This window comes from Vitis vinifera, chromosome 13 (genome assembly GCF_030704535.1).
Source record: "Vitis vinifera cultivar Pinot Noir 40024 chromosome 13, ASM3070453v1".
NCBI classification, from domain to species: Eukaryota; Viridiplantae; Streptophyta; class Magnoliopsida; order Vitales; family Vitaceae; genus Vitis; species Vitis vinifera.
Genome location: NC_081817.1, coordinates 134,614 through 146,064, shown reverse-complemented (window position 1 = coordinate 146,064; position 11,451 = coordinate 134,614). Strand labels below are relative to the sequence as shown.

The 11,451-nt window shown below is 37.6% G+C and overlaps 2 protein-coding genes across 9 annotated transcripts; both read left to right on the top strand.

Annotated features, from left to right (window-relative positions):
* The first annotated feature begins 1,728 nt into the window (after positions 1–1,728).
* On the top strand, positions 1,729–5,596 carry LOC100243205 (hydroxyacylglutathione hydrolase cytoplasmic). The gene is made up of 7 exons (XM_002267435.5): positions 1,729–2,076; positions 2,166–2,288; positions 2,371–2,532; positions 2,970–3,048; positions 3,465–3,578; positions 4,859–5,035; positions 5,260–5,596. The coding sequence occupies exons 1-7, from the start codon at positions 2,030–2,032 to the stop codon at positions 5,332–5,334; spliced, it is 777 nt and encodes a 258-aa protein (XP_002267471.3). The 5' UTR covers positions 1,729–2,029; the 3' UTR covers positions 5,335–5,596.
* A 492-nt stretch (positions 5,597–6,088) lies between these two features.
* Positions 6,089–11,316, top strand: LOC100248334 (autophagy-related protein 18c). 8 transcript variants are annotated; one of them, XM_010659994.3, is made up of 7 exons: positions 6,172–6,433; positions 6,517–6,560; positions 7,952–8,054; positions 8,621–9,419; positions 9,767–10,025; positions 10,261–10,384; positions 11,074–11,316. In XM_010659994.3, the coding sequence occupies exons 4-7, from the start codon at positions 8,643–8,645 to the stop codon at positions 11,165–11,167; spliced, it is 1,254 nt and encodes a 417-aa protein (XP_010658296.1). In that variant the 5' UTR covers positions 6,172–6,433; positions 6,517–6,560; positions 7,952–8,054; positions 8,621–8,642; the 3' UTR covers positions 11,168–11,316. The 8 variants fall into 8 exon arrangements, with proteins under 8 accessions (XP_002267266.1, XP_010658296.1, XP_010658297.1 ...); XM_010659995.3 differs by having other exon boundaries at positions 7,681–8,054; XM_019224440.2 differs by having other exon boundaries at positions 7,088–8,054.
* The last annotated feature ends 135 nt before the right edge of the window (positions 11,317–11,451 follow it).

Here is an 11,451-nt window from a genome sequence, read left to right as displayed (position 1 = left end):
ATGCAATCACGGGCTTTAGATGATGGGCCTAAGGCCCGTGAGGCCCAATAACCAATGGGTATGGTCCCTAAGGTAGGAGGGTATAAAAGGGCTTCGGCTTGTGTCTTTTGGGATAATCACATCTTTTGAAAGAACTGAACCGCTCTCTCTCCCGCTCCCATTGCCTGAGAGAATCCAGAGAAAGGTGGTGCCCTCCATCAGCCTTAGAAGATCCGTACCGTCTTCAAATTCACAATGGACACGGGTATGTTTGATTCAGGAATGTTGAAGGCATGATTTATAAAATAAACGAATTGATATACATGCATATATCCTCTGTGTGTTTTGGTGTTAATGGAGAGGACATGAATTACTAACAAAGTCGCCTTTCACTCTCTTTAATACCAAAAATTTTCAGAGACTTTCTTCGAGAGCCTTTCATTCATCTATCTAGAGGTATTTTTTCAAAATCCGAGTTGTACACGTCTCGCTTACAAAATGCACCCAATGCAAGATCTGACTATTGAATCATGGAAGTAGACCACTGGTACCCTAGTGCACCGAGTTTGTTTTCGAGGAGGGTGAATCTATTTCAAGGATAGTACTTGTCACGCCTCAATCGATAAATTTTTCTTATTATTCATTCTGTTCTTTGTTTCTTTTGGGTTAGTCCTTTGCTTCCATACCCTTAAACCAACAGGAACCGGTCAGCTCAATCCATTGGCAAGCAGATGGCATCAGATGCTATTGATTCATTGAAAGCGGTGATAATTAAGGAAAGACTGGCAGCATGCACTAGAGAATAATCAATATTTATTGGTTATAGTAAGTTAGTAACCTCGATTGCAGCATTGGAAATAGGAGAACTCTCACCCCATCGCCATAACACCACCACTTCTCTCAAAATCAATCTCGTGAGAGTAAGATCCACTGTTACGCTTTGTTTGGATTAGGGTCTCTCTCTTCTGGCCTAAATAGAAATATCATAATTTCAAATATGGGAAGATTCCATCAGATGATCATCCAATGCAGAAAGGAAGAATGAGAAGATATAAAAGCAGTTGGGAGGGCAAAAATTATTTCTCATATATTATGAATTTCAAGCACATCTTCACACCTGCATACCAAGAAGCAGCGGGGCAGGCATAAACATACCCATATGGCCATATGGCAAGATAGCATGGATAATGGTTTGTGTAGAGATTACTACAATATAATGATGCATGAACTATGACAACAGCTTGAAGTGGAACTCTTCTATAGTTGATTGTGGAGATGAGTAAAGATTAGAGCAAAAAAATTTACACATCAAGATGCCAAGAACCCTATAATCAGGGCACAACTTCAAACTGCATCAGATCATGTGACAAACTAAACAATAATACCAAGAGGACGTTTACATCACAACCATAGTTTTTAAAAAACAGATTGTCAGTTATTATAACCAATCTTCAATTGTCTGGAAAAGCAAAATTCTATATGAAAACCCAAATATAAAAACAGTTCTTTTTTACTTGTTTTTCAAAGATTGCAAATTCATATTTTCAAAAATAGTTTTTGAGAGCGGTTGTTGAACGTAGTTCTCAATTGTTTTAGGGAAAGAAAATTTTGCTTAAAAATTTAAATATAAAATAGTTTTCTTGACCCCTTTTTCATAAAAATAGTATGCAATGTGGTAGAACGCATAAGTTTTTTAAAATATTCTTCATATTTTTAATTATTGTCCTAACATATTCTGGAAAATAATTGAAAACATATCAAATCTATTCTAACAAAAAATATGTTTTCAAAATACATTCTCAGAAAACTATTTTCAAAATTTATCAAAAGGTATTTTTAAAATTCGAAAACTGTTTCACGTTCCAAACAATAGGAAAACGTTTTACACAACAGTTTTCACCTAGCCCAATGAACGAAGCCCAGTTCAGGCGGCCCAACTAGGATTCAGCTTGCTGGGAGGACACGTCTCGACGGCGGTCGTTGTGTGGTGGATGGAAATGGAACGAGGGTGATCGATCAGTCGGACAACTGTAAAGGGTTTGCTGGCGATATGAAGATCGTCCCAGTTCCTTGCTTGGAAGACAATTACTCTTACCTGTACGGATTTAATTTCTCGGGCCATAAGTTAAAGACAGGTGAATTAGGGTTAGTGTTTGTGGCTAAATGTGGGATTGACTGATTTACAGGATCATCGATGAGAGTTCTAAAGAAGCAGCAGTTGTTGATCCAGTAGAGCCCCAGAAGGTTCTTCAAGCTGCTTATGAATATGGCGTCCATCTCAAGCTCGTCCTCACCACTCACCATCACTGGTTCTTGAATTTCTTCCTCCATTTTTTTTTTGGGGGGAGGTTGGATTTTTTTTTCTTTGTTTTAATTGCTGATATGTGGTAGGGATCACGCCGGCGGAAACGAAAAGATAAAGCAGCTGGTGCCCGGAATCGAAGTGTACGGTGGGTCTGTCGACAACGTCAAGGGTTGCACCCATCCACTCCAAAATGGTGATAAGCTGTCGCTTGGCTCTGATCTCGCCGTTTTGGCTCTTCACACTCCTTGGTAATTTTCTCTTGCTTCCCCATTTGGATTTTCTGATTCTCAACGTTTAGCACTACTTTTTCTAATTTCCCTTTGGAAAAATGAACTTTTCTTTGTGTTGTTTCAATTTTTTCCTTCCCAATGTCTCTATGATACACTCTGTGACCTGTTTTATAACATTTTGCAAAGTCAGGGCCTTAATCCTCTGTATCTTTGGAGAATAGCATTACTTTTTGTTTGGTTTTTTGATGGCCTAAATTCTCATATTCATGTGTCTCCTGGGCTTCTGCAAATGCAAACCATAGATACTTTGTGCTTGCTTTAATATGAAATTTACCTTGGGTAGAGAACTGATTCCTGTTATTTGCATATGCATCTCCAGTAAACTTATTTCTGTTCCATTGTTTGAACTGAATTACTTCGGTCTCACTTTTTTCTCTCTGGCTTGCTTTCATCAGTCATACAAGGGGTCACATAAGTTACTATGTGACAGGCAAAGAGGAAGATGTCCCGGCTGTTTTCACTGGAGACACATTGGTAAGGGAGAAAAAGATCTCATAGTGATTTCCGCAGTCAATTTTCATCAAGATAAACCAGAGAACTGAGCTATGTAAGATATACATGGTCTCGGAAGGGATTGCATTTTCCTCTTTGGGAGAGTGAATCATTATGATAGAACTCTGGAAAAAATTGCTTTAGGTGGGATGGTCTGAGTTAGTCATCCTTAGAACATCTTGGTACCATCCTTGCACTGCATTCTGAGTGCAACACCTTTGGCTATGAATATTATTAAACCACATAAGTTTAACATACATTGGACTATATTATTTTTTAAGAAGGCTTTTAGTTGGTGAATGACTGGATCCCTTTACTTTGTAATAAAATCTTGTTCTTTTTTGACTTGCTAGTTACGATGTTAAACAGTTAATAGTGGTTACTTCATGCATGTGCAGTTTGTTGCTGGTTGTGGGAAATTTTTTGAAGGCACAGCAGAACAGATGTATCAATCGCTATGTGTAACATTGGCCTCATTGCCAAAGCCAACTAGAGTATACTGTGGCCATGAGGTAAAATGATTCTTAATACATTCATTTTGGAGATTCCTGGAATTCGACAATACCCTCTAGTTTTCTCATTATTGTTGTTTGACGAAGAAAAGTATTGTGGCATTACTTGTCTGAGATTATTCCATGGAAGATGTCTCTAGTAACAGGTATTCATGATGTTATTTATTTTTCCATGAGTCATTGGTTCACGTAGTGGAATTTTCCCAGTTAACCTAGTACTGTTGTTCATCTTTTCCTCACAGTGGTAAAATGATGCAAGTAATATAATTTCATTTTTAATCAAATCACTTAATATGTAAACGAGATTGTGGTGTACAGCAAGAGCCTTGAGGAACATGTGCTATACACCTCAGGCTTATGCTAGACAACTTGAGGGCTTTAGCTCAACTATACTTGAAGAGGGTCGTAAATAGAGCTCAGGTTCGAATTCCACAGAGAATATGGATGGGACTGAACTCGTACCAACCCCTCTTCATAAGCTCTGACTGCACTTCCACTGCTTTAGATTGAGTCAAATTTTGGGGCTATGACTGTTTGCATTGGAAATCAAAAAATTCCTCTACCCTCACTATCAACTTAAACACCTCACCGGATATTGATATAGTGAGGTAAGAGGCTGGGAGACTAAGGGTGGTAGTTGGAGCAAGCGTCCCTCGCCTCGATAAGGGCAAAAGGTACTTATAGTGAACAGTTTGGAATGAACTGATGCTGGTTATTTATTTTTCCATCAGTCACTGGTTTACATCGTGGAATTTTCCCAGTTAACTAAGTACTGTTATTCAGTTTTTCCTCCCAGTAGTAGTAAAATGAATGCAAGTAATATAATTTCATCTTTAATCAAATCACTCGAAGTATGTGGAGATGGGAAAAATCTTAACTTGATCGCACATGTGGGATTGACAGATTTTGTTGGCCTGTATTACTTGGATTTGTTTTGGTGCCAACAGATAAAATGACTCTGTAAACCCTGTGAATTGACCATAGCAAATACATTGGTTTTAATAGTATGCCACTCAGGGTTACAATTGGGACTTTTTTTCTAGCACAAATTCCTGTGTAATACGAGCTCTTCTTTGCCCCAAAATCAAATCAAGTGGATCTTTTTGCATTGTGACACTTGATATTAAATTGGAAAGTAGAACTTCTGAAATGGGAAGACATTTTAACTTCAGTCACCCCAATCTAATTTCAATAGTCATCATAAGAGACTTGCAGTTCTCCTGTTATATCTTTTTCCTTCATTTTCAAGGAATGTAATGCTTTTCTTTATGTTTCTCCAGTACACAGTTAAGAACTTGCAGTTTGCTCTGACTGTTGAACCAGATAATGTGAGGGTGGGGCAAAAGCTGTCATGGGCACAACATCAACGACAAGCTGGCCTCCCCACCATTCCCTCAACAATTGATGAAGAGATGGAGACTAACCCATTCATGCGGGTTGACCTACCAGAGCTTCAGGTAGGCTTTTTTGTCCCTTTGAAGCAACCTTTGTATGGTGTTTGAAGAGAACATAATGGGGATGAAATGCATCAAGTCTGCCTAGGCATTCATGAAATGTGGACTCAGAATTGCAATGGATTCCTTATACTTGTGCATAATAATGTAGCCAAGTGTAGTGTATCATGACAATATGTCTAATATGTCATATGGCTTTCTTGACTAGAACTTTGCCTCTTTTACAGGAGAGGGTTGGTTGCCAGTCGGCCATAGATGCTCTACAAGAGATAAGGCGGCAGAAGGACAACTGGAGAGGCTGAACTAAGGACCTGCTTGGCGTGTTATTTTGTTTCTTCTTGAATATACATGAACGGGGTGTGTGATAATGTGAAAGTAGCATTACATTGCTGCTTTGGCTTGGGTTGTGCAATTCGTGTTTTCTGTGTGGAGTGATACAATATTTGCAATCTCCCACTTGTAGTAATCTGCTTTTGGCCTGCAAATGCTGCTTGTATTTCATAAATTGCCAAAAATTCCGATGGCTACGGTACTTAAAAGAATGGAGGCAACAATTTGCCTAAATACCTCGCTCTACCTATCAATTCAATCATTACGAGGTTGATGTTCACCGCTCAACCCAACAAAGGCGATGACGCATATCCAACTTCTACAGTGGTTTTGGAACCATAGCATTTTTATATATGGAGGGGGGTTGCAACATGTGCACTTTGGTCCTACCTTGGGCACATTATTGTGCAACTTAGTACTTGGTATTTGTAGTTTGCATTTTCATTCAATTATCTAAATTTTGATATACATATAAAATGGTCTGGATTAAAAAATGGGAACTATAGATTTTAGATATATCTAAAAAGAAAAATTCCTTACTCGGTAGTTAATAATGATAAGTAGATATATATATTTCAATTTCCACTCTTTAACAGAAAAAAAAAAAAATCTTTTGAACCATGAAAAATAATTTTAACCTAATGGTATTGAAAAATATAAAACCAATCAGAGGGCCTTAATCCTATTGTTTTGAATTAAGGATTTCATTATTTTATAATTTACGTATGATCTTATTAGATTTAATTACTTGGTAACTTAATAAGTGATGTGTTATTTTATAGGTTGATTTATTGTTTTGAAATTAAACATTGAATTCCATAGGTTTCAAGAGGGAGTCCAGATTTCATCATATATCTGAACAACTCCAATCGAAATTTCCGTAGCATAGTGCGGTTGATTATTTATATCTGTTTTTGTTGGCTTCACTACTGTTTGGTGCGGAAGCAAGCAGGGAAGTAGAGAAAATTAAATAAATAAATAAATACAGAAAGGGAGAGCCTCTTCTCTTCGTGATATTTCCGATCCAGAGTAACGATCTGCATCTCGTGTGAATCTGGGAGAGAAGGGAAGGTGGAGATTCATAATCATTTTCGCATTCCCATTCTTGATATTTCTCCATTATTTTCTCTCTCAATTTGCGTTTTCTTATTCAGGAAATGATCCACGCTGCTGGGTTCATTCCATCTTCAAGCCTTCTGTAAGTTTTTCTTTCTTCCTTTATTTTCGAGAATTCCAGATTCGAGAACTTGATGATATATACATGAATATTATTACTATTTAATTCCTCTGATCTTAGTCATGTCCTCATGATGCTTAGGCTTTTCAACTCTGAAATTTCCCCAAGAAGATTTCTAAACTGTTCTTGTTAACTTTTTTGATTTGAGGTTGACTGGTATTTGGCTTTTTCCTCCAAAGAACTCCACATTGGTCTTACTGGGTTCGGCGCCTGTGTGTTTTTAATTGAATTTTCGGGAGCTTATTTTTGGAATCTTGTTGTTTACGCTTTTCTTGCACATGGTTATTCATCAAAATGCATTTACATTTGACGCTGATTTTATTAAAGGGCTTGATGTTTTTGCTTATGATGATTGGCCCAAATTGAATCGTTAAGGCAGTAGAGTTTGCATTTACTCTATTCCAGTCGAGCTCTCATTATTTAGCTGCAACAGCCGTGATTGTAAGAGGTGGGTTTTCTTGACCATAGAGAAGAAATATGAATTGAAGGGGTGGAATCAAAGACCACCAAAAAAACACTGACGGCCTAATGAGTTGAGAGGCAGAATCCTCCTTTTCTTTTTGCTTCCTACTAGTTATGCTTTGGATTCCTGAAGTTCAATGAGATGACAATCATGGAGTCCACCAGGTAATTATTTGGAGGGCACAGCGCAAAGCTCTTTCCACAAACATCACTGAAAACTCGTTATAACAGTGGGCAAGCTGAATATTTATAGCTTTATGTGTTCTTGGGTGTAGTGCAAGAAGGTGGGTAAACATGCCAGAATTGCTGATTATTCATGTCAGAGACCATAATTTTCTTGAAAACCGTAAACCTTCCTGAGGTCAATCATACACAGCAGAAACAGAATGTCAAGTCAATCTATTCAGAAAGAGTTTTTGGTTTATTTAATTTGAAAAGTTCCACTTCAACCTTCATGGTAATATTTGTGACGAATTCTGAAACAGAGCAGACATATCTTGTTGCTTCTTATTGAATATAGGCTGTTCTTTGCTGATTCATTTCATAGGCTATTGATTGATGCACTTTGGATTTTATTATTCCTCCAAATCGTGAAGATTTGCCATGCCTTCTTCACTAGGGCCCAGGTCTTTTCCCAGCAGTGGCGTATGGACAGGAGCAAAAGGCCTTCACTTCTGCTCACGGCCATAGCATCTTTAATAGAACAGATCATATCTGTTGTAGTAGTGAAAATTGATACTCAGCAATCTTAAATCTTACAAACGATGAGATTGGAATCACATTTTTTCAATTAGAGAGCTGTAGGATTGAGTGAACTCAGTTTTCCTTAATATTTTCTTCTGGAATTTTTTGGTCCTCATTGGGTATAAAGACCTGTGATTCTGTAACAGGCCCTCTTCTATTCCACCAGAACCTAGCCTTTTGCTTGTGAAGAAACTTGGGATCCCCTAGTCTCTATCCAACTGAGCTTGGAAGCCGTATGTCTATTTTCATGTAATCTTCTATCAATCTTGTTTTTTCTCATGTAGTTTGGTTCTTGTAATTAATTTTTTATTTGGATGATGTTGTAATGTCTATAGTTAATGTTGATATTTATCAAATTGATTGTGCATTGGATTTTCTTCCTGTTTCATCATACAACAAGAACATTTAGGTGTTATGGCAATAAGAAAGAAAAGAAGCACATTTTATATTTCATACATCTATTGAATCTTTAAAACACTTTGACTGCTTGATTGATTTATGACAAGCACTTTAGACATCTCTCACACTCCTAGGCTGATTCGTAACCAGAACAGTAACTGGCAAAATTAAGTTTGCTGATCACTACCTTCCAGATCAGAAGTTTCACTTGCTTATTGCATCATTATTTCTGAGCTTTCAGCTCATTATTATTTGCATCATCAACAGCCTTTGTAAATAATAAGGTAGAAAGTACTTTTCATTTGTTACTGGTGGTTCCTTCTGTTGCAACCATTGTCATTAGAGGTTCTTCTTTGTTATGGCACTTTGTGGCATTCAAAACAATTGATGTTGTGGCTTCCTATGGTTTCCTTCAGACTATAATTGCTTCAAGCACTTATGACTGTTCCCTCATCCACCATGAGTTCTAGTGTTTCAACATCTCGAGGAATGCTTCCATCAGCAAGGCTTGATGCCCATGGATCAAATTCTGGGACTCCTGGTTCTTTTGGCCAATCGGTACCGGAGTTCAATGACACTGATGAAACAGGTCTGCTCTCTGTATCCTGGAATCAGGACCATGGTTGCTTTGCTGCTGGCACAACCCACGGGTTTCGTATTTATAGTTGTGATCCTTTCAAGGAAATTTTCAGACGTGATTTGAAAAGTGGGGGATTTGGGATTGTTGAGATGCTGTTTCGTTCCAACATTCTAGCACTAGTTGGTGCTGGAACTAATTCCCAGTACCCTCCAAGCAAAGTTATAATCTGGGATGATTATGAGAGGCGATGTATTGGTGAATTTTCATTTAGATCTGATGTTCGTGCAGTGAAATTAAGACGTGATCGCATTGTTGTTGTTGTTGAGCACAAGATATATGTTTACAATTTTACAGATCTGAAGCTTCTTCAGCAGATAGAGACTCTGGCAAATCCCAGGGGACTTTGTTGCCTTTCTCACCATTCGAATACATTTGTGTTGGCTTGCCCTGGTCTTCAAAGAGGACTGGTTCGGATTGAACACTTTGGGCTGAATATGACAAAGTTAATTAAGGCTCATGATTCTCATGTTGCATGCCTCACTTTGACAATGGACGGGCTTCTTCTTGCATCTGCTAGTATGAAAGGCACTTTGATACGAATTTTCAACACAATGGATGGGACTCGCTTACAAGAGGTATTTATACTTGAGAAATTTGTCTCACCAACATATTTTGATATACGTGATAAATTCACTGTTCCTTTAAAACGTAATGAACTTTTATTTATTTATTTATTTATTTATTTATTAGAAAAACAATAAAGTTTGTTTCAAATTCCGCTGTTTCCTCTTTTAACCTTTTAAATTTTTACTTGTCTGCAATTTTTTAATCGGTAGCAAACTTCATTTCTTTTGCAATAGCCATCTCTTCATGAAGAAAGGATTGAATCCATCATTTGGTCTCTCAATCAAAATCTAAAATATTCATGATGACAGTTACAGCCAAAACTTGCTTTTTATTCCATTCTTTGGCCTCTATGTAGGTGCGTAGAGGTTCAGACAATGCGGAAATTTATAGTATTGCTCTCTCTCCGAATGTTCAGTGGTTGGCTGTGTCAAGTGAAAAAGGTACCGTTCATATATTCAATCTCAGAGTTCGAGTGGTAGGGGAGGATTCATCAAATCATTCTATCACTGCACAAGGTCCAGCACCGTTTTACCGTAATTCTTCAAATTCCCTTGATGCCCTTATTTCTCCCAATGCTGGTGCCAACCCTGGTTCATCATTGTCCTTTATGAAAGGTAAGAGAAGTTTACCCATAATGAGTTTCAAACACGAACTTGGAATTACCTAAATAAAGATTTTAGTCCTGGATTGTTTGAATTGACGTCCTATGTAATTTTATTTAGGATTTGTGAACATTCCAAATCTTATTCTGAAATTGCCTGGTGTTTTATCAAAAAAAATTAAGCTTGGAATGTTTTTTTTCAACTGTTTCCATCTCGAAAACCTCTCATGTTTCTGACATTTTTCCAGGGTTTTTACCAAAATATTTTAGCTCAGAATGGTCATTTGCACAATTCCGTGTACCTGAAGACACTCAATTCATTGCAACATTTGGATCTCAGAACACTGTCATTATTGTTGGCATGGACGGGAGGTGTGAACCTATATTCATTCATTCACTTCAACTTGAAATTTACTTGACCTTGTTGCTAGAATTCCCTCGAGTACTTTATTTATTTATTTTTTAAAACCCTCGTCCCTAGTGGGTTGGCAGTGTTGTGTTGCATGCCTGTCCCAATTTAACTGGTAGCTTTAAAATTCTCATTTAATCAGTAGTTGGTCCTTTTGCAAAATATAATTTGAACTGATAATTGTCACCGGCTAATAAGCTGGATTGTATCCGCAACATGTCCCAAAAGTGAGTGCAGCTAGAGGCTTTAAGCAAATAGTTGCAAACTTACCCTGGTGTAATATGGTGGTTGTATGGCTTGAGTCAATCCCCCATGTGAAAGCCCCTATACTTCCATAATGATCTAGTTTTATTTAGCCATGTGAAGAGATGTGATGAAGCACATGATAATCGTTTCTTTGGTCAGTCTCTGTTACTCCTTTTGGAGGTTCTGCTACTATGCCTAGTGCTTCTTAATGGTGGACAAAACAAATGACATCCTTGGAAGATATCGGATTGACTAAGAGGAAACCAACAACGCCACAACTATAATAAGATTATTTCTACATTAGTTAATATGCCGGCTGCAGGCCTCTCTCTCTCTGACACATCTTTGTTTTCTACATTGTCAGTTTCTATCTTTGTTTCTCATCCTTGTTTTCCTCCATTGTCAGTTTCTACAGGTGCAGTTTTGATCACTTGAATGGAGGGGAGATGTTGCAACAGGAATACCACAGCTTTCTAAAGAAGGGTCATCTTGAATCTTGATAGCTTGGATTAGGGCAATATGTTCTCTGTAAATGTGAGACTTGAATGTCTACCATTGTGAATATCAGATCCCATAAAAAATGATGCGTGCTTCTGTATGATGTACACGGAATAAGAAATATCCCAGGCCTAGGACCTGTTAATGGTAATAATTTGAAATATTTGGTTAAAAGGGATGAAATAATCCCCAAAATTGGAAATCTAACACTTCCCATGTTTTTTTCGGAAAAGTAATCCATTTTTGATGTAAATGCCCTTTTCAATTTTAAATATTTACACGTAGG